The sequence below is a fragment of the Pelmatolapia mariae genome, linkage group LG12 (assembly GCF_036321145.2).
Source record: "Pelmatolapia mariae isolate MD_Pm_ZW linkage group LG12, Pm_UMD_F_2, whole genome shotgun sequence".
In the NCBI taxonomy this organism is placed as follows: Eukaryota; Metazoa; Chordata; class Actinopteri; order Cichliformes; family Cichlidae; genus Pelmatolapia; species Pelmatolapia mariae.
This window is the reverse complement of record NC_086237.1, coordinates 34,384,938-34,408,679: the sequence shown is the minus strand read 5'-3', so window position 1 is coordinate 34,408,679 and position 23,742 is coordinate 34,384,938. Positions and strand designations below refer to the sequence as shown.

Sequence of the window (23,742 nt, the reverse complement as noted above, 5' to 3'; positions counted from 1 at the left end):
CTAATGTTGGAGAGTAGTATACTACTCTAATTAAACTAATAGTTTATCTTCATTTTGAAGTATCTCTCTGGTAACTATTCTTATTTGCACTGTCATTTTATGCTACTGAGGCTACTAAGAAATTGTGGCTATATAAAGGGGAAAAGAGTATTTGGCTATTGTAGTAAATGGGCAATTTGACTAATTCTGTCTGTTGCAAGACCCTCCTAAAGGATAGAAATTAACCAAAAGTGACATTCCCGTACTGCCCCATGAACAGTGTAGAATGGTTTTCTATTTTTATTTGTGTGTAAGCTTGAAAAACTTTAAAAGTAGCACAAAGCACAAAGATTGCAAATACTTTAAAAAAAAAAAAAGAAGCTGAGTTTCTATGAGAGCATTTCTCTGTGACTTGTCTTCTCAAAATGTTATTGCCAGCAGCTGATATTATCTTCCTCCAACACTTTGACATCCCACTCTTTGATTTCCATCCTGGCAGGTACCAGACACAGACAGCTGGAGTACAGATGTAGCACCCTTGAACAACCCCCAGAGTGCAGTGTGTCTGGTGGCAATGGACAGATATCTGTATGCCATTGGAGGACATGATGGCATTACTTTCATAAGTACTGTAGAGAGGTACTTTAGCATAAGTGCAAACTAAAGGTCAATATCTTACAAAATGAACTGTCATTCCACTTTGTGCAGACTGTAAACAAATGAGACTGTTTTAAAGAGCTCTCACGGAAATGAAAGGTCTCTGTTTAGTGTTTGCAAATAAAATAAATATGTATCTTCCATTCCTAACACAGTCTTCTAATGTGTTTAGTTTACTGTCCATGTATGAAACTTGTTTGTGCTATGAAAAAGAAAATTCTATAAATGTAGCTAAAACTAATCTAATAATTTTCTCATTTACCTGACATTTCACATTAATTTGATGACAAGCTGAAGAGGCTGACTCAGAGGGAGGAACAAAGAATTCAAGCTGCACAAAAATATCAATGACAGACAGATCACTTGCTAAAACGATAACCTTTGTTTTGTTGTTATAAATATGATCCAAAAATTAACAAATGGACCAAGCAGGTACCGGTGCTGACAAGAAGAACCAGAGCTGTGGCTGCTGTGCTGGAAGGTAACCTATATGTAATGGAAGAGAGTGATGGTGAAAGGACTCAGGTGTGCGATGCTATTGCAAAAGACTATCTTTGTCCTAAACCTCACAGATACTGATTACATCAACAGGATAAAAGGCTGAAATCGAATATTATGCCTAACTTCAATAAGGAAAATCTGTAATCACTCACCTGCATTCATCCCTGGCTGTTTGGCTAGTAGTCGATTCTTTACGTCACTTCCACTCACCCACATTCTCAAACTCAATACTGACATCATTACTGTAGTCCAATCATCTTCTTACGTGCCTCGTTTGAGCCAATCTGCTTACATTAAATCTCAGTAGTCCTCTGTCAGTCTCCCTTTTAGAATCTGATTCATGCAGCTCACTTCCTCCCCACCTCAGTCAGAGCCTCCATCTTCATCTTCACCAGCATCCAAACCCTGGAGTCACTTAAGTCCTTGATGATGGTTATCAGACTCTAATTGGCTAATAGATTTTCCTGCCTAATAATTTCTCTAACACAATAAATCATGTTCAATTCTCCCACATGATCTCTCCTTGTTGAATTAACAATTATTTACTATGAATTAATGTGAGCTAATCATAATAATAATAATAAAAAATGTCTTTCATAAGACAGACTATTTTCACCCACCGTGCAAACCTGCAACTATCCACATTTGGGCAGTTGGAAGCAACAAATACCTAACATTATGTTTTGCCTAAATATGAAGTTTTTTTTTTTAACTAAAAGAATAATAAATAAATAAATAAATAAATAAATAAATAAAAGCTGAAAAATAGTATGCGTTAATATAGGAAAGCTATACTCACAAAAAATATTTTGTGCCCTGTTTGTGACCCGACCTCTTTCTACCCTCAAAAACTGAACTTGCCTGCTTTTGGACATAGGAGAATTTAAGAAACACTTATTGTCTATCTTGACCCCTGTTTTACCTTTAATTCCATGTATCCCACATTACCACAAGACACACACATGCATACACACTCACAGGAAACCGCTTCAACCTTGCCAAAGATAAACACGGGTCACTTGTTCCTAACTATTTTTGTCTGTGAGAAGTGCACATCAGTGCAATTCCCACAACCATTTTTTGGTTCCCATCAAGTTCTTGGACACAATCTTGGCTTGGAATATCCAACATGTTTTTTTTACAAACTGAAAAATGTACATATATTACAGGAAACACTTTTAGCTTATTATGTAGAGTAGATTAGTAAAACCTGTGTTATGGGTCTTAAACCCAGGGCTTAGTGTTTCTCTGCGGGTTCAACACTTGTTTTTAAGATTGGCTCCTTTTGTATATTAGTACAGTTCACATTTTCCTTTGGCATTTATTATTTCCCCTGTCTGCAGTCTAGTTCATCTTCTTGGTTATGTAATATTTAGTTATCCCTTTCTATTTCCCCTGTCTTCCCCTGTGTTCCCATGCCTTCTGTCAAGTCTTTGTCTGTTAATGATGCCATGTTTAGTTTCTTCCTGTTTTATTTTGCTAGTATCTTGTCTCTTGTGCACTCTGTTTGGCTTTGCTTTCTTTGTTTTGTGTTCCCAACAAGTGTCAGCTGTGTTCCCTGGTGTGTCCCGTCTCTCTAATTACTTGGTGTGTATTTATTGTCTGAGTCTCCCTCTGTTGTTTGTTGTATCCTTCCCTCATGGCAGTTTGTTTACCTCCTCCAAGGGTCCTCATTTATTTTTTCTTATGTGCTGCTCTGCATTTGTTTTGGTTTTTTCTGTAAGTTCCAGCAATAAAGCTGAGTTTTTGAGTTAATTTCTGCCTCCTGGGTCCTGCATCTCGGTCCACACTCTGCCTGCCACACAGCCGTTCCCATGACAACCTGGACATTTTTCTACATAAACACTCCCAACCTGTAGTGCTACACACATAGTGTATGTGGTTGTGCATTAAATAGTATACATGGCCTCCCCTCACTTGTGCTATCTTCTAAATGTTCCCCAGTGTAGCGGTACAACCCTGCAGATGGTACCTGGTCGATATGCGCCCACATGCTGAGTCCCAGAGAGAGCGCTGGTTGTGCTGTGTACCTGGGACACCTCTACATGGCCGGGGGCAAAGATGAGCTCAAGCTGGAGCTCCATGCAGCTGCAAAGGTTCAATCGTGACACCATGAGGTGGATGCCTGTGAAACACATGAGGAGTGAGAGGGTAGATCGGTACAACAGACATAAACTGTTCTCTCTAAAAAAAACCCACTTCTGGCCATATTTGCATACAATTGATAAAAACAGAAAATATGGAGCGAGGAAATATGAGTGACATGAATGAGAGAGGACCACATGATTTTTCTTTTGTTTTATTGTTTAATAATTTACACTGCAATAAAGAGGAGGGTTCTTACTGAAAACATTTTCTAGCATGCTTTCACTGGATTGTGATGGTGCTGATGATTAAAATGAATTCATTATAAAGTTAGAGGACCCAAATGTAGGATGCTAGATGAGTAAGAAAGTAAAAAAAAAAAAAGTATAAAATTGAGTAAGAGAGCATGAGTGAAGCTAATCAGGGCAGGGAAAGCAATCATACAAAATTGAAACAAGACAAATGCACAACGAAAAGCAATTATCAAAATAAAATAGGAGGTTATTTTGATTGAGAAATTAGATGCACAAATAGACAAACCAAATGAGCTACAGACGAAGAGATTCAAGAGACGATGGGGAAAGAAAGGTTAGGGATTGACAAAATAAATCAGGAACCAAAACTAAACAAATCCAGCACTGATAACAGTATAATGTTTTCAGTGCTCACCATCTCCGTTTCATATATTGGCATACCAGCTTTTGGCAGCTAAACAAAACACTAAGTGTCACTTAGCAGTTATGTGTCACAAACTTAGTTTGGCTGGATGATGGCATTTTCACACTATGGGCATAAAAGTATCTATCAAATTTGAGCCAAACCAACTATATGCTAAAATATTTGACTGAACATATTTGAGTGAAACATCTGTCATACTTCTTGATGCATTCTCAATCATCCAGGAAAGTAAATCTCCAAAAGTTGATTCTGTTCATCTGGACGTAGCATTACGTCCAGATGAACAGAATCAACTTTTGGAGATCTGTCATACTGTTGGTACAATGTGAAAAGTCTACACAGATTTATTTTACAAATTAAAGCACACTCGCAGGTCACTTTGTTAGGCACACATTTTCAACTGCTCAGTAACATAAATTCTGTTCGGCCAATCAAAGGTTTGGGGGAAGTGTCAGAATGATTGGAGGTGATTTAAGTGACCTTAAAGTGGCACTTTGTGAAAAGTCACCAAGATTCACTTTGCATTCACTTAGTGGCTTTTGAGCCACATGAGCTCAAGAAACACTGAGCTGCCACAGTCTGAGTATTTCCCTCCATATCTTACAACACTACCACTGCTGATCCACTGGGATTTTCCCACACAAACATCTCTAGGGTTTACAGAGAGTAGCCTGAAAAAGAGAAAATATCCAGTGAGTGGCAGTTCTCTGAGTGCAAATGCCTAATTGTTGCCAGAGGGAGAATGGCCAAACTGCCTCCAGCTGACAGGAAGGAAACAATAAGTCAACAAACCACTTTTTAAAATCAAAATATGCAAAATAATAAATATATTATCCTTATAAATAAATATATAGAAAACTGTCTCTGAATGCACAACACATCAAACCTGAAAACAGGTGGGCTATAGCAGTGGAACACCACATTGGGTGGTGGTCTCCTGCCAGCTAATAACAGGAAATAAAGACTGCAACTTACACAGGCTCACCAATACTGGAAAACAGAGATTGGGAAAAAGCATTACCTGGTCTAATGAGTCTTGAGTTCTGTTGCAATATTTGGATGGTAGAGCCAAAATCTGGTCTAAACAACATGAAAGCATGGCTCCATCCTCCTTTTTATCAATGGCTCAACCTAGTGATGGAGGTGGCGTAATGATGTGTCAGATATTTTTTTGGCACACTTTGGTTCCGTTAATACCACCTGAGCAATATTTAAACATCATAGCCTGCCTAACTATTGTTACTGACCAATGTTCCCTCTAAGCTGCGCACGTGCGCAATTGCGCACTGCTGGCACGGTCTCTGCGCACAGAAAATCTGCTTTGCGCACAAAAAAAATCTAACCTGAATTTAAATTAAAATTAAAACTTTAACAATTCTGTTTTGCAGTGTTAGTCAGTGAGTGACTGGCTGCTCCCATATGGGATTAGAACGATGCCACCTTATTCCATAGTCCAGCCAATAATGCCTATATACGCAGCCAATCAACGTCGTTGACAGGCTATGACAGCGTCCTTATGCGCCGACACCGGTGTTTTAGCTAGCAAAGCCGCGTGGCTGATGTGGAGTGAAGCCACGTCAATTACAACGTGTACAACCATTGGAGATGTGAGCAGGACAGACGAACAATTGACGGAAAAAGTGTGGACTTTATACCAGTTTTTAAATTGTTTTACGTGGCCTGTCAACAGATAGGCCACGTAAAACCAGAGTTGTGATAAAAAAAAATATGCAATGTTTGGTTTTCTTCCTGAATACTGTCGTTGTTTATATTTACTGCAGGAAGAAACCGTAAAAACGGCGTTTTATAAGAAAAAAGGCTCGAAAGCACTCTCCGCCTGTGAGCAAAAACAAACCCCACCCCCGTCTCCCTTTCCTATTCGTCCAAAAATGTACCATGTCGACCAATCAAAAAATGATATGGCAACGTGGCATCTAGTTGTTTTAGGAGTGACGGCGGTGCTTTGAGATGTGAGAGATTTGCGACGTTTAGCGCAAATCTTGTGTAGTTAGTGTGTAGTGTAGTCAATGGTTTTGTTGTGTGTGTCAGAACAATGAGGCGACTGCTGAATGTTACAGGTGTTACAGGAGTGATACATCTCCTTTTGTCAGGCCTGCAGGTATCAGGCTGTTGTTCTCCTTTATCTCATAGTGGACAGAAATTATTTTTTGGAGTGGCACAAATGATTTGTGTGGCATCAGATTTGATGCAGAACAGCTGATTGTTCTGTAAATAGTTTGAAATGTTTATTTAAAAATGCCTTTGCTGCATTTAAAAAAATAGCTGCAAAAAACTTTGTTGTTTGCCAAACTGAGTTACTTTGTTGAAGAAGTAACTATATAATTAATTGCCCAGCATTGGTCATATTACTGTAATATTTACTGTATTTTGCAGACAGAGAGTTACAGGACTCTCTTCCAGACCACAGACTCATACTCATAATACAAGTCAGAGCTTTATAAAAAGAAAAAAGAAAAAGAAAGAAAGTTGTGTTTTTGAAATTGGAGTTCAAGTTATTTTTACTTCCAATAGTGTTAACATACTACACAAGTCAATGACTTGATTTTTTTTTAATTTTCATTGTAAGTGGGCTAAAGCAGTTAATTAAAAGTAGTCTAACATAAATGTAAATGCTGTAGTTTGATTATTTTAATAAACCATGTAACTTGATGGATTCGATGCTGGCGTGACCACAGTGCACACGTCTGATGTCGCTCACAGTGGTCCAAGGGATCGCTCAGGGAGTTTGTGTGTTCGCTCAGACACATGAAAAATTAGAGGGAACATTGCTGACCATGTCTATCCCTTTATGACCACAGTGTACCCATCTTCTGATGGCTGCTTCTAGCAGGATAACGCACTATGTCACAAAACTCAAATTATTTCAAACTGCCTTCTTGAACATGACAACGATTCACAATTGATTTCACAATGATTTCACAACTGGCCTCCACAGTCACCAGATCTCAATCCAACAGAGCACTTTTTGGGATGTGGTGGAACAGATTTGTAGTGCAGCTGACACATCTGCAGCAACTACGTGATGCTGTTATGTCAACATGGACGAAGATATCTGAGTAATGTTTCCAACACCTTGTGGAATCTATGCCACAAAAATCTGAAGCAGTTCTAAAGGCAAAAAAAAAAAAGACTAATCCAGAAGTGTAATGTGAGTGTAAATAAATGCTAAATCTTTCCAGTAACTGTTGAGATTATTTACTTTTGATGGGAATAGCACCTTAATGACACAATCTCAAGCATTGGACTTTGAGTTTCAGAAAGTTTTTTCTACTCTTGACTCTGTATGATATCAGTGAGATCAGATGTCCATAATCAGTCATGCTGGTCTGGTTGTGACAGCAATCCTACCGACATCTTGTTTAAACCTTCTGTATGTGACAGGTAATCAGTCGGGAGAAAGTTTGCATGAAAGGAGTGGACTTAAAGAGAGAGTGAATAAAATGGCTTGTTTCCCACAGTGGATGAGCTATGAACTGCATTCAGGCGCAGTATAAGATAAATGAGGATACTTCAAGAAAACACTTGGAATAGTTTTCAGCACTGAAACAAAGACTTAGTTATTTGTAACATAATCTGAAATCCTGGGATCAACAAAGTATATATATGTCTGTCTCTATCCTACTTGTGTATTATCAGATATCTCTTGTAGTCTTCAATGGTGCACTGCTGGTTGTAGGAGGATCTGATGGTTTCACCCACCTGAAAACAACAGAAGTTTACAGCCATGAAAACAACACATGGAGGTAAGAGGAGAACTGAATTTGTGACAAAACTAATACAAAATGATTGCTACAAGCATCAAATGATGCCATAAGCCCTGACATAATTTTGTTTTGATTCCCTGTTAATTACATTTGCAGGAAACATGAAAGCCATAATGTAAACAAGCTATGAACTGAATCACTATTCAATGACATCAATTAGTAGTAGAGAGCTATAAAGAGGAAATGTATTTACATTAAAACATCATGAAGGGCACAGCAGGCCATGAATGCATTAGCAAAAAACATCAAATATGTTGAATAAGATATATTGATACAATATATTATATTAATATTTTCCTGAAGGATTATTGTTTACACTGTGTTGGTAATATGGGAGAAAGATTGACTAATCAATATAATTTTATGTTTAACTGGATTGTTCAAATCATTTATGTTTAGTAAATGTAATTACACTGGATGTGGCAGGTTCAGATAATGGTGTTAAAGGGAAAAATACAGACTCTTACTTTGGTAAAAATCAAGACACAAAAAAGAGGAGAGATGTCTCTTCCAAAATTAGTTAAAATTCAATGTAACATTACATCGATTAATGTTAAAGAAAGTCTATGCAGGATGAAAATACGCTGTTGCTTATAAGCGAGACAAATAGATAGTCTCTTTGTGATTCATGCACTGTGCTCATGTATGGCTCCTATATATTATATATGCCTTCAGGCTGCAAGCTGAATCTGGGTGCTTCACTGTCTGAGCATGTTTCCCTTTCCATCTGTTTTTAGACACTTTGGAAGCATGAAGAGTAAGCATCCAGGTGGGAGAGTGGCTGCGCTGTGCTGAGACTCAACAATACTCATATTATATGAGCAGGACAGAAGTGTTAGAGAAAAATAGCCTAATGGATGTAGGCTCAGGGACACATTGTAATATGGTTCAAGTAAAGGCAGTAGAATAAATGAATAATGGAGGAGTTCGCTACAAAATGAGACATAGCTGCATTAGTACATGGTGACAGCTAACTAAAATTAAAGCACATCACATGCTGCCCAGTTTTGATCTTTTATGTCTGTTGTCTAGAAATTATAAACAGATGAAACTGTAGAAAGCAGATTTCAAGAATAGGTTAACTTTTGGATTGACGGACTTAAAATGTAGATTTTATACAATTCTGAAAAAGAAAAAACAATCAAGTAAAAATGAGACAATCACAAAAATGCTCATAATATGACAAAGTGAATCAGTGTTTCAAGGGATAGCACCATTTAAGATGATTTCATTTTAATTCATGAGCTTGCTAATTAAATATTAATGTGGAGTAACAGGTATTAGTCATGGCTAAATCATGGCTAAGGCACAGATTTGGAGGTAAAAACATAGCAAGCGCATGTTGTTAGTCTTACAATGAGGCATGGTTCATGTGAAGTGTGTTAAAAGTAACCAATCACAGCTCCTTTCTGAGTTATTTCAATAAGCTGGAGACATCTTTGAAATTTATGTAGACGTTAATCATATCACTGAATTTTTGCGAGTGGCTCAGACTATTCAAAGCATGCGGAAAATGACTGTAAATGACCCACAGCAGTGACTGTAAATAAAGTGCTTCACCATATTTCATCACTGAGCTTGTGTAAACATCCACTGATAGGAAGGGTAAGCTTCTGCTGTGGTGTAAACCAACAAAATCAGACAAATCAAGTGGAGAAGAAAATCTGTGGGAATCAAGATCCTTAGCGAGATTAGTGAGTGAGTGAGTGAGTGAGATCTGACTACTGGCATGGGAAAGCATAAGAGGCTGTGTGGGCTTTAAAACGATGACGCTCAGAGCTCTTTCCCCTGGAGAATAATGGGCTGAAATGTGGAGAGGCTCAGCACAAGGAACGCACACAGAGTAGCGCGGCTTTTCCACAGACACACAGGAACCAGCGGTGTCTCCCCAGTCGTGCCACTGTGCACACAGAATGAATATTTTCTTCAATGTGAGGGGGACAGTTGTGAGGCAAATAGCAGAGGACAGAGCAGCTGTTGCAGGTATGGTTTAACAGAAATACATATATACATTTATGTATGTAATTTTTCCCTGTGTGTTGTAGGAAGATATTGCAAGTGTAAGTTGCCAAGACTCTACACGTGCTGTGTATATGCTCCATAAAATGTTGCTGGATATTGATAATTATAAGGATCAACAAATAACTTAATAATTTTGGGGACTGTTGTGATGTTTTGGTCTTTTCCTGACCAGTATGCAGCTAAGAGTAAAGCTCCCCCCACATGCAATTCATCGTGTGGTAGTGGAAATATAATAGTAGAAGAATAGTTGCACTTTAATGCACTTTTTTTTTCTCCAAACAAACGTGTTTGGATATATAGGTACATCTGTCACTACCCATTAAATACCACTTCTTAAAAATAAATAAATAAGAGCCAGTCTTTTGCCTTGACATAACTTTGAAAGAATTCTGCGCTGTCATGATTTGGGGTGGGAATAACCGTGACAGCGCAGAACTGCAGAATCTATTATTAGGTTTTTTTCATTTCACTAAAAGCTCCGTTTAAATTAGAAATTTCCTGTCAGCATTAAACGCTTCAGTTTCCTCGGCAGACGACGAATTATTCCAAGGTTGTCCGGTAGGTGGCGAGGCACCGGTGGTGACTTCAGGTTAGGAAATCAGCGCCCCTCACCCGCTGTGTCCTGGGAAGCAAGGATGAGGATGAGGATGATGATGTTGTCCGGACACCGTGGAAACCCGGTGGACAGCGCGCGTACTTGATGTGTTACTTCATATGCGTAAGCAGACGTTACATGGCAGGAGACAACAGCGAAGAGAAGCTGTACTTTGAGTGATTCCGAGAGCAAGGGTTGTTATATAACAGCAGCTGACAACGGTTACAGGGAACTGCGAGCTAATTAAAAAGACGAGCGCAAGTTTATCATCGACCGCGTGGGACTGACAGTAACGTTAACTTAACGTCCGTCCTCCTTCCGCCAAGAAATGTAGTTCGGCAACAGTGGCAAACAAAGTTGTTGCTAAGCGACAAGGAAGTCAGTCGGTTGTTTGCTTTTTTTTCCCGCCCATGAATATTTACGTTTAATGTCAGGTGTGCCATAATCGCGTACATGTGATAATGGTAATGGCAGGAAGTTAGCAAGTCAGGCTTCACGCTTTGCCGTCAGGAGACCCTTCTTTGGGTTGATGGGATTTAACAAAACCCCAAAGCTCACTGTTGGATCCCTTTTCTTCCCACCTCTGATCACAGGAGCTAACTTCCACCCCACAACTCTTGCAATTGTCACTTTCCAGTGATGACAGAGCTTTCGCGGGTACTCGTTGTTGGGAAACATCCTGTGTCGCACACGCAGTGCAGTATGGAGAGCGAATGGAGATTATCTAAATCAAACCTAAGTTTACGATGCTGGGATCTCGGCCAGAAACGGGAGCACAGCCAGGTAAACGAAGTTAACAGGAAATCACAGGGTACAGATGCACCTATGTGTTTTAACACATAAGTTCAGCGAATATCATCAAGTTTATTGTAAAGCTTTGGTGGCAGATGCTGTACCGTGAAGTAAGATTATTATTATTTTCTCTGTTTTTTATATTGTGTTGCCATAACATCTGTGGTGGACGTAAATGCAGTTGTCATGAAAATATCATGACTGCATTCCTGCTCTATGTGTGTCTGTATTAATTAAATACAGACTGGTAACAAATTAAACCTGAACCCTTGGTAATTGCAGTGAGGATGGGCTGGAGGCTCTGATTCGCTGTGATGGAGAGCATTTTTCTGCCATTGTTAATCACTGCAAATCAATACAGTTATCAGCTTTATATTGATGCTCAGTGGGCTCTTCCAGGATTCCATTACCCTCATTCATAGGGGCCACTGAATGCCTTGATGAGTCAGAAAATAATGTGAGTTTGCTTTAGAATAGGAACATCAGCTGGGGGAATCTTGGTGTCCTGCCTCTCTGTGGAGGTTAAAAACGTTTGAAGAGTCAATTCTGATGGCTCAGTAATCCAGCACCTTAATAAGTAATCCCCCCCCCCCCCCCCCCTTTTATTTTAACAAACTTTTTTCAAATGTGGAATTTTGATAACTATGTTTCACAGATGATGGTTTTAATCACAGATTTCCTTTTTTGCTTGCAGACTGTGCTGAGCATTATGTCTAGATATTGGTCTCTGCATTGAAATCTGAAAGGCAGTTAGTCTCATCTGACCTTTTGAAATACATAATTCTGAAGAAGACGATTGCAGATTTTTACAGCCATTGTAAGTCGGATTTGATTCTTTTTAGTCTTCTTCTCGCCCTGGTTCCTGTTATTTATTTAAAGACGAGTTTTATGCCTTCCCTGCACATGCTTTTCCTCGCTCCATCTGCTCTCTTTGGTCTGAATCCACGACATTCGCTCCATTAAAAGGAGACACTCTCTTACCGCAAGCGACTCTTTTTCCCTTTTATTGTGGTCACTTTGCCTCCTCCATTAAGTGAGCTCTCAGAGGTCACAGGCTCTGTATTTTTTTCTTTTATACTGTATAGGGGACGTGCTAATTTTACTTGCACAGCTGAATGTACAGTTCTCTCTCTCTTTTATCTTGTCATGTAATTCTTCTTAACTTCTGATGTCTCCTAAAGTAAAGAACACATTGAGAGTACTATATTTTTTATTCTTCTGCATTCACCTCCTTTTGTTTCTGGTTTTTGCTTTCTTTCCTCTCCACCGTACTCGCGGTCATAACCTATCTCTCTTTTCTCTGTCTGCCCTTCTGGGGGACTGTGCCTTCACTGTTAATAAGGGAGATCATGTCTCTGGTTGCTATTAGCCCACTCAAAATTGCCCACACTGTAGTATGAAAACCACAGACACACACTTAGCTCTGTATTACCCACTTATTTTCCCTCTGTAGACAGTTTAGCAATAAACCAAAGGCACATCAACAGAAAGTCTAGGTTTATCTTTTAGCTGGAAATGTAAAAAATATGATGGAAGTGCAGACACGGATGCCCATCTTGTTCAACCAGACAGATGAAGCTTTGGTATATTGTACATACACTCTATGTATTTAAGAACAGTCTTTGTCCTCTTTCTGAAATGACCTTCCATCTGTTTGTTTTGCTTCATGGGCAGAAAAAAATGTGCTAACAGCATCTTGACGAGGGAATCCCTCCTCACTATTGCAAAGATTAAAATGTACACTAGGGTGCCTTTAATAAACACATGCAGATAGTAGCTGATTGACCCACTTGCTGCATCCCACTTTATGAAAAGATGCAATATAAAAAAGTTAAGCACCATCGAGTGGAGATGTTGGAGAGGGAGAACTCGGTAATATCAAACTGTACCCTTGCATAAATGTGTTGGTGTAATCCTGCTCTGTGTAAAGAACAGAAAGTTTGAGAGTGCGCACTGATCTTTGCGTGTAAGCTGTGAAACAGGCAGTGGATGTGATCGACCTCTTTCAAAAGGTCTTAAGAGGAGAGTTTTTATAAGTGTTGTTTAATCTCTCTTTTCCCTTTTTTCTCTCTCTCTCTCTCTCGCTCTCATTCGTCTTTGACGTCCCCCTGTAAGAGCCAGTGATGAACCCTCCACGCCGATCATCGAGTTCCCACGGTGACAGGTAACTTCCTGAAGAACTTCCCTACATGTCTTACTGTGTGACAAGGTGGAAACACATACAATAATTAGTCACTATATTTGAAAAAAACAGCTGCCTAATTTTGTGTAAATGCACATTGTTCTTTCAAAATGGTTTTTACCTGTAGTGTGCCTCCACTACTACTGCTCCATAGATTGCCTTATCAAAATGTAATCTGAATTTTCAAGTTGCTCTTTGCATTCCTTGACTCATTTTGAAGCTTGAAATGAAAGTGTTTAGGCAAGAGCTTTAAGTGTTGAGTTACCAGCTCATGGAGACTTGCTTCATTTGCAGGCTACATTCATAAATTTGATGAGATTTAAATACAGTCAGCCAAACAGAAAACTAGACAATTTATTACATAAAGCACCACCACAACCACAATAACCTTGAGCTCTAGTCCATGACTTGAATTAGCAGAGCAGAAGCCTTGGAGAAAAGTGCTGACTACAGCTTGCATCCACCTGTTAGTTGCCATAAATTAAAGAAAAAAATACCAGTTTGTTTTAAAAAGTAAAATAATAAATGACAATAGGTGCAAGAGAAATGAAAAATGAAAAACAATTTACTTCAACTAATTTATTTGCACCAATCTCATTTAATCTCAGTGTGAGTCATTAGGCTACTGCATAGTGCTGACATTTACAGCTGCATTAGTTACTTCTAGTTCCTCCTTTTCCTTGAAACATATTGCATGTGGAGCTGGTCTAGAGAGCTGATGTGAAATAGTATTAATCAAGGTAATGGCGTCATGTAATATTACACTAAGTGTAATATACACTTCGTGTATAATAATATAAACCATTTCCGCTAAGCTGTTTTCTCAGCTGTGTTAGCAGCACAAGACTGTAGGCACAAGAGCTTAATAGCTGGTCAAGAATCTTCATTGTCATTATGAGTTGTGCTCAGTATGTCATCCTCATAAATGCATGTCGTGTTTACTTGGGATTTCATGGAATGGATAATGGGCCCTTTCTGTTTGCTGTGGTTTCCTTTTTGTCCCATGTGAATAAATTGGCATGTGAGCATTACAGTAAAATGTTTGTCATTGTTCCCCCGAGCAACCATCTTTGTGATTGCAGACGAGCATTATACAACCATAACTTTCCTCACATATTTTTTTAAACCTTTGTAATATGCTTTTTCAATTAGAGCCAGCCTCTACATTAACAATGTCACGTACACTTTTGTTGTGTCTGTTCTCAGCTGAATACGTTGTTTTAAAATGTCACCGTTGTACTAGCAGACAGGTTGCTGAGCAGATTCTGCTGTCTTTTTCGTCATGCAGGCCATCCACTGAGACCGTGCAGAAAAACAACAGCAGCAACTCTGGTGTTATTCTGGACATCTCAGCTCTCAAGATGGCCGATGTGGATTCAGGGGTGCCTCCGCTCCCACCTCGTTACCGATTCAGGGACTTGCTGCTGGGGGACCAGACATTTCAGAATGATGACAGGTAGCACGAAAAGCTCTCTTTAAGTTTGTGTGTGTGACATGTGAGAGACTGCCCAGGGATGTTGTGGGCATTGTGGATCTTTTTTGTACAATAACAACAACAGAGAACCTGAAATCTTGCAGTCTTTATTAAGAAGAAGTCTCTCCTAGAGCAAATGACAATAAATTGAGCAAACTGATACTACTTTGGCCAGAATGAAATAAGAAAATCACATAAAATAGAATTAGCTGAAAATTCTACTTGTAACAGCTGTGACGAGATTTGTGTTTTTCAGGGTATAGCTGGATTAAGTGTATATATATATATATATATATATATATATATATATATATATATATATATATATATATATATATTTCTTTACCCTTGACTGGCGCTACAGTCACCAGAGTGCTGTAGTGTTTGGGAGTACAGTTATCGCTGCGGTTGGAGAGGCAGACCAACAGATGCTGTTTGCTACCCAAGAGGGGAAAAATTAGCCTCAGGCATGGCTGAGTGCTGTGGAGCTCTCCATGGTGCTGAAATGAAGGCATCTCACTAAAGGATCAGCAGTCCGTTGTATACTGGCTTGCAAAGAGGAAACTGGCAGCCAAAGCTTTGTATGGTGGTCTTACTTTTGATTTGTCAGAGATTTGTGTGTTAAAATGAACTTTCACTATTTCGACTTGTGGGACTTTATATGGGACATTATATGAAGGCTTCCATAACTTTTTATCCACAATGTACTGCGGCTCAGTGATGTTGAAGCTGTGTTCCTGCTGTAGGTGAATCCAGTTCCTAATCCAGTTCCCCGTTCCACACTATGGAGAAGTATGGAGACGACACCCCCCCCCCCCCCCCCCACACACACACACACACACTGCTTTGTTGTATTTCCTAGTTGAAAAGCGAAGTGATATTAGTTTTCTAGTTTTCACAGCTTTCCTGTTAAAAAGAACAGGAAAAAGGAGTGGAACCATTGAAGCCTCCAAAAGACGTGTGGTTGTGTTCTCAGTATTTTGTTCTGTTGCATTTGATCCATTTGAGTGCGAGAAAAAGACTTATGAATACTGGTGGTTATAAGCAAAGACTAAAACCAGACGCTTTGCCTACAATGTTATCTCACAAGGTGTCCAAACACTCTCAGACAATGAGTGAAAATCGCTTAAATCAGAAACATTTTTTCAGAACTTACCATTAAGTCCTATAATTTCACTCACTTTTCTCCAAGCCCACTCCTTTTCTCCCTATCTTTGTCTAGAAGTACAGTTGAATCAGACAGCTCCAGCTGCCAACAAACATAGTCAATAAATTAGTTCTCGATTTCTCATTGTCGGCATCAGGATAATCCCAGCTCTAAGGGACATACTGAGAAGCAATTTTTCTTCCGAAGTTAAAATATTGTAATTCCTGCAAAATGCTGATTTCCCTCGATTTGTATATCAATTTGCTTTGCTACATAAACTCTGTCTGCAATCTGGCCACAAAGAAACTTTGCTTTGCTTGGTGTAATCACAGCATAACAACTGTTGACAGAAAACAAAGCTCTCCCTATCAATGTAGAGGTGCAGTTGCTGCGCAGATACTGATTTTGATTAACATTTCATTTTGAGTAATACCCATTATATTTTCTTCTTCACTTACATTATGCTCTGGTTCAAAGTAAAAAGATAGATGTTTATCTTGCCCTAAGGTCCAAAGACTTGGACAGTTTGTCACTAGAGAGTCTGTGTTGCTATTTAAATGAAATAAAGTTATAATATGTAATTGTTTTTTGTTTTTTTGTCAGTACTGTTTGATTTCTGAGGTTTTCAATAACTGATGTTTGCTCACAATGAGCCAGACCAAGTCTTAATTAATGAATTGGAATAGATAACTTGCAAATGCTTTGGTATACCACTACCTATCATTTTATTTCTTTGTTCATTTGCCTAGTGTCACTGGGGATCCTATCAGTTAAACGCCATCACTATGTTTTTAGAGAGAAATGCAAGGCATGTGTCTATAGATAACATTTAGAGCAGCAGAAAAATACACAATCCCCACCCCACCCCCACAGCCCACCCCCCACTACGCGCACACATGTTTATTGTTCCTGTGTGCTTTCCCAGAGTGCGCAGAGGTTTCCCTTACTGCATTACTAGCCATTTAATGTTGACAAACAAGTCGTTTGAGTGAAAGTGAGATAATGCAGAACTTATGCATAATATATCTCGCTGTATGTTTAACTATGGAAATACATGGAAAATATACATGGCAATACAGTCATTAGGTAACATATCTCTTATCTTTTTTCCCGTATGGGTGCTGTGTCATGTATCTTAAGACTGTTCCCCTGCAAATGAATGTTTTGCTGAACATTATTGAATTGCAGAAGGTAATTAGAGCTTGTTGCTTAGCTACCAGCACATGTATGCCTTAGTGTGTGTGTACATATGCATGCACATTCTTGGTGTTTCCACAGAGCCACGTAATTCACAAATCCTGCCAAGAAAAACAGAGGATGACCAAATCCAAACAACAGCTGTAAAGTACATAGATACACATGTACATATACACAGGAAATCAATAGGAAAAGCACCAAAAAGTACACTGCTATTGATACTGTCTTATGCCAGTGCAGAGTAATCCCTATTTTCTGATCTCTGGAGTGGAAATTCAAACAGATGATGTCACTGGGCCTTGGGGACATGCTTTTTCTAGCTTGATGATCTTCTGCATGCTCATGGGTTGTGATGTTGACTATTTCCTGTGCTGAACCTTTGTGAAGTGTGAAGCCTGAAAACAAATTACCTCCCAGAGGGAGGAATCAGCACCTTGCTGCCCTGATGACCTTCTGTATCTGTTTTTCTTTCATTTGTCATGATGTGCTTTTAGAGTTAAAGGCAGTGGGTTGCAGAGAAAGCGCACCAAATATAGATACATCACTAAGGGAGTCCACCAAGGCACCGGGTTATCAGAAGCACATAAAAGGGGAGGGAGCAGTTTGTTGCAAAGTGAATGAAATATTAATAAAATCATGTCGATAAGGCCATTCACTGCTCATGTAATATTAGTAATCTGTTTCGTTTTTGTGTTATCTTCTACAGTGATTACCATCTTGCAAACCATTCTAAGAGTTTTAATCCACAAAAATGGCTTTTTGGTTAGACAGTGTTCTCTCATGCATGTAGAGTTATTGCTACTCACTTTTATTGGCATAATTTAGATGAGATTGCTCAACTTGCTCATGTTTACTGGAACCTGCTTTGTTGTAGTCGTGTTTTAGATTTGCAAAGGACTGGGGGGAGACAAAAGCCAGATACTAAAACCGTACTTTTTTTGTGCCTGGATGTGAACTCATTTATTGTGGAGAAGTGCCCGAGTGTCACTGTGAATGTATTCTTTGGTGTTTTTCTGTCTGTACGCAAATGCAAATTGTTCAATGTGCGACGGTGCAACAGTATTAAGCCCTTCTGTGCTGTCTATGTAAGTGTTTCCCTTTATTTCCACTCATCTCTGTGTCTGTAGTGTGGATGTGGGCGTACAGTGTAGATGCCTGTGTGGGGAGGAGGGGGGTAATCTCCCTCCTGGGCTGTCATTATCTCCAGGGTTGGGTTTCAGAGGGCCATAATGACGACTTGGTTGTGTGGGCGCTGAAGAGCAGCATTCACACTGAAGTCGAGCAATTTGTGTGTGTGTGTGTGTGTATGTGTGTGCATGCACTAAACAGGTGTTCGTGTATGTGCCCTGAGTGTGGGCACGCTGGTGTATGGACCTGTCAGTGTCTGATTATACATCTGAGTGTGTGTATGTGGGTTTATTTCTCAGTCTGTCAGCCAGCTAACCTCAATCAAAGTCAGAAATGGAAACAGCCCATTCGTGTACAAATGCCAATAGAGTTAAAAACAGAGCAGCAAGAAGAAAATTAGTTGAATCTATCTTATCTCTGTGGTCTTTTTTTTTTGTTCTTGTTTTTTTTCTTCTGTCCTCTAATCAAGCCAGGGTCCTGATGGGTGTGAAGCTGACAGGGTAAGTGTTAATTGGTCAACTTATCAACACATCCTTGTGAGTCAAATAGTGCCACTTGCAGTGGTGATCTAATACTGACTTGTGATCTGCTGTCAAGGAGTAGCTGGTCTCAGATTAGGCTCATTCATTCATATTGCCATTTATAATTCAGAATTATTTCATAAACCTCAATTCTTAGATTTTTCCAAGACACCAGGCTGTATATTTCTGGTAAATCAAAAATGTCATGTTTTGTGAAGTGGAGTTGGACACACTTTGACTCAACATGGTTTTGTTTTGACCATATAAATACTGCAAAACCAAACTCCATGCAGAATTACACATCCTGAGACAATAATTGTGCACTGATACTGGCAGCAGCTGTTTGTTTGCACTGATTCTGTGGCAGAAGTGGCTATTGGGATTTGATGCCTGAATGATTTCAGTTGGACCGAGTTTAGGAGGAGGATAAGATACAGAACAAAGACAAAGGGGAATATGATGAGCAGAAGGAGCACAAAAACTCAAAGGACGGGGAACGTGTTGGAACGAGTAAATGGGAGGGAGGAAAGAAGAAAGACAAAGGACCAGAGGGAAAGTGATGAGTGAAACTGTAAAGATGAGGATGGATAGGTCCAGCTAGATATAATCAGATAATACCAGGTGCAACGTGCACACAATGATGCCTTTAGTTAGTGCCATTTAAATGCATGCAGCAAATTCATTTCATCATATATAGGGGGCAGAAATGGAAAAAACGTGTCCTTATACTGATGTCTTTATACATTTGTCACTTATTATCTTATGTAACAGGCACACACAGAGACGTTTTTGTCGTACATTTACATTTGATGCAAAGTTCCTGATGTTGACTTTTTCTTTCAAATAAAGCAGCTAATGCTTTATGCTTAATGTTTACAAATAATTATGATTTATTTTTTAAAGGAGCCAAACAGAAAGTGATATATGGTTATATTAGACTTCATCTAGCTATACCCTGAAAAACACAAATCTAGTCACAACTTTTACAAGCAAAGTGAAGTACCGTCTGTAGGTCTACTGGAAGATGTGAATGCAGCATTGCAGACAATTCCTACTGTGACCATCAATGAAACCAACCAGCTGATCTACATCACAGCACCTGTGATCTCTGAGATGCTTGGCTATAAGATGAACAGCCCCAAGGAGCAGTGCCCTCCATGGAGAAAGAGACGAGAGGCCAAGATCAAGATAGCACGGAGGGATGTTAGCCAACTATCAGAGCTGCAGAAAAGTGCGATAAAGAAACACCAAGCTGCCCGTACCTGAAGTCTTGGAAACTGCCAGATAAAGACTCACAGCTTTCACCAGCTGCCTGAAGAGGTATACTAGAGAGGTAGAAGGCAGAAGAAGTGTACTCTCAGTGGAAGGGGAATAATATGAGAACAGCCCCGCCCAGGCTGGAGAAGGAGCAATGATGGAAGTGAATACGGGAGAAGGACGCAACCCATAACAGCAATGCTTAGTGTCTAGTAGACTCCCAGAAGGGACCCATCCAACTACCGGCAGGTATAACCTGCCTTACTATTACATGGAAGTTCCTGTCAGGCATCATAGCGACTAAGAAGAACAGGCACATGGCTCAATACATTAGCTGGGCACAGAAAGGAATTGGCAGGAATACCAGAGCGGTGAAACACCAGCTATTGGTAGACAGAGCAGTTGCAAGATTGCAAGATCAGGCTCACCAACCTGTACATTGCCTGATTAAATACAAGAAAGCCTATGACTCAATGCCTCAAACATGGATCCTGGAATGCCTAGTATATAAGATCAACAGAACCATAAGAGTTTTTATTTGTTTACATGTGTATATAAAAAAATACATTTTTGTACTTTGCATTCGTCTCCAGGACGTATACCAAGATTTATTGATTGTTTTTTGCATAAAAAACTAATGTAGTACCTATAGCTACAGGCAAGGACATAAAATGCAGCTGTACAATATGTGGGCGATGATAAACAAGTCTAACTATTTACTGCAGGAGCCTCTATACACTGACTGTGGCTTGAATAATTGAAGAATGAGGGAACAAAGTCTGGACTTTTTAGGATCCTTGGATATTCTGTCATCACGTTGTAACCACAGTGATAAAAAAAAAGTTACTTCATAGTATAATAGTCTAAATAAAATTAGTATAAATTAGTATAATTTAAATGTAATATCACAGAATATCACCATGTGACTCATTTATTCACTAAATATATTGCTTAAGTCTACTGACATGTAACTCTAGTTGAATCATGTATATACATCACCTACTTTGCCTCAAATGTGTTTACATTTCCTTTAGTCTGGTCTGTCTGTTTATTGGTTTTCTGTCATAAATCTCAGCATTTCAGTAATAGTGTTCTATAAACGTTTTCTTCTTGAACATTTCCAGAGGTACTCACTGGTTTCTGCCACCACAAAGTGTTTATGACTACAGTGACCTGACTCGAACTGCTGTATCTATGTCAAAACAGTGTATATAAAGTCTCATTTCCTCCACTAGTTTTTAATTTGATTATATGATTATATGTAGCTAATAAGCAGTTACATATAGCAGCATTTTCCAAATTTTTGCTGATGGCAGCAAATGACAGCTGTCGTTTCATTTGCTGTGGCAAGTAATTAAGCTATCGCCTGTTTGTGTCCCTAGTTTCCATGCTGTCCAAATTATTAGTATGTAATGATAAAGGAGAAACGGCAAGTTGAATACCATGAGACATTTTGCATCGCAAATTACGACCTGATGACTTCCAGACGTCATCTCACTTAAAAGTCTGATGTGCTTCAAAATGTGTGTGTGTGTTGTTACTGGTGACATGTGCATTTCCGCTTAGCAAACAGAGCTTGAAATTGAGACCATAGGTGGCATTAGTCATCGCCATCAGCACAGAGTGGGTAGGCGACACTTAAGGACGGCAGACTTGTTCTCATTAGCTGCAGAGTGGCTGTGTTTTTCCTGACATGCTGTGAGTTTAAGAGTTGTTGTTATTGTCACAATGAAGTGGAGGACCCAAGCATGTTGTCCAATTTCTGTCTATTTTGAGACAAGTTTCTCTAAGGATTTGTTCAGCCAGGGAGCGGATATGGTGGAAATGAATCTGTCGAAGCGTTGGATTGCTAAAAAGCTCAATTTGTAGGAAGCTCTGTTTCGACGATTTCTAGCCAGATTTATTTCCCCTCAGCGCAGTGGAGGTATTAGTGAAAATGACACGACCTGCTTAGGCAGAAAGGAATGAGCATGCAGCTCTCATAAAAGGTTTTATTAGTCTTTATATGAAATCATTTGGAACATCACAGTGTCTGAGTGCATAGTCTCAGAGGGATAGCTCAAGTGGGACGTGCAATTAGAGAAAGACTGCAAAGGGAGAATTATTGAAGGTGGTGCTTGAGAAGAATTAAGATTTCATTTACCCCCTCAGAATTTGTTTCTCTTCTGGGCCACTGCATCTTTGAGCCTTGAAATCTCTGGTGCATTTGCCATTTAGCTCTCGTGCTTTGTCTTGCCAACTTAATTAGCATCAGTGGACTTGGCTTGTCAGACTTTAATAAGCAGAAGCAATGATGGAAGTACTTGGTTGAGCTTGTAAACATAGACCAGGGAGCTCCAGTATTGAGGATGCAAGTACAGCTCCACATAGTGGATTATTTAGCAATGGCCAGCCACATTTCTACCCACTAGTTCAAAGGGTCTAGCAAAACTGCAAAACCTAAATACTCAACTGGCTTTGAATTTGAAAGCGTTCCCATGTTTTTGTTAAATGTTACAACAACTGCTTTTTGCCTTGAGTATAATAAGCTTTAACACTAATTATCACTTATAAATCTATCTTAAGTTGCTGTTGTATAGCTGTGTTGGAAGGTGATTTCATGTGTGCTGCTGTGATTATGTGGTTCTCCTGCCTAAAGGCAATCAGGTAAATGTTTCATAATCAATAAAGCTACTGTGGTTCACTGATCATGAATGTGCAGCAGTATTTTAGGAAAGAGCCCAGTGGCAGCCCTTTCAAGTAATTCATCTGCCTGCCAATCACCTGATGACTTTTTCATCTACTGTCTACAGCACCTCACATCATAGCATTATAGCAATTTTCTCTGTTCCTTTATATTCAGTCTGTCCTGGATTCACTTTCCTGTCTTGTACATGAGTGTTAATGTAGCAGCACTGCTTGCTCATGAGCAGACATGTGCTGTGTTAGTAAACTGTTGACATATCAGTTCTGTGACATAAGGTTCTGAAATCTGTAATTGATGTGCGATGGTCTTAAAGGCTAAATAAGATAAAGTGGTACACTTTCTTGTTTTAACAGATTTTCTTTTTCAAACTGTGCAAACTATGTGTTAATTTAAATGCATCATTAAAATTCTTTATGCTTGTATGTTCCTTCAGGTTGCTTACACTGAGTGATCAGTACTATATAGACTGAACAGTAGTTTTATTGTAAGTGAAATGAAAATTGTAGGTATGTTTTTGAATTATTACATGATTCAGCTGTTCATTTAGTAAACAAGTATCTATGTAAACTAACTGGAGTATACAGTGGATGCTTTCATGTAAGGCAAATGAAGAGAACAGCGCCACTCATTTTTGGTACAGCGTCATGCTGGGAGCAGCTGTTTTATTCATGAAACTGTTGACTTGTTTGCCATTAATGTGGCTTAACGAAAGTGCCAGAAAAGGTTTCAAACTTATTTGTATCGGGGGAAAAATATTCAGGATTACTGAGATGGTTGTGGTGTAAATACATGTTGCACAAGCTGAAGTAGTGTTTCTTATTACTTTAGCGAGTTTTCTCTGTTCATAAATAACTTAACAGCTCAACTGACATTTTGAAGAGTTGATGGCGTGTTTCTTCTAATTATTACTATTATGGATGAATCACGCACTCTGGCATACTCATTCTACTCAAGTAAAGTTCCACAGTCATCTTCATTTTTGGAAGAGAACATAAGGTTATGACTGATAAATGGTTGTTGAACCTTTTCCGCACCAAACAGCCTCTGGCAAGTTTG

General features: G+C 39.2%; 1 protein-coding gene across 14 annotated transcripts in view; it reads left to right on the top strand.

Moving 5' to 3' along the window:
- The first annotated feature begins 9,538 nt into the window (after window positions 1-9,538).
- Window positions 9,539-23,742, top strand: part of kcnt1b (potassium sodium-activated channel subfamily T member 1b) — a 77,847-nt gene continuing 63,643 nt past the window's right edge. For 13 of the 14 annotated variants that reach the window (XM_063488746.1, XM_063488744.1, XM_063488741.1 and 10 more), the window contains exons 1-3: window positions 9,539-9,668; window positions 13,210-13,258; window positions 14,565-14,732. In XM_063488746.1, the coding sequence (XP_063344816.1) occupies window positions 9,599-9,668; window positions 13,210-13,258; window positions 14,565-14,732 (287 nt within the window). In that variant the 5' untranslated portion in view covers window positions 9,539-9,598. Of the gene's footprint in view, window positions 9,669-10,335; window positions 11,086-13,209; window positions 13,259-14,564; window positions 14,733-23,742 lie in introns of those variants that run through there. The other variant, XM_063488736.1, reaches the window with a different exon arrangement.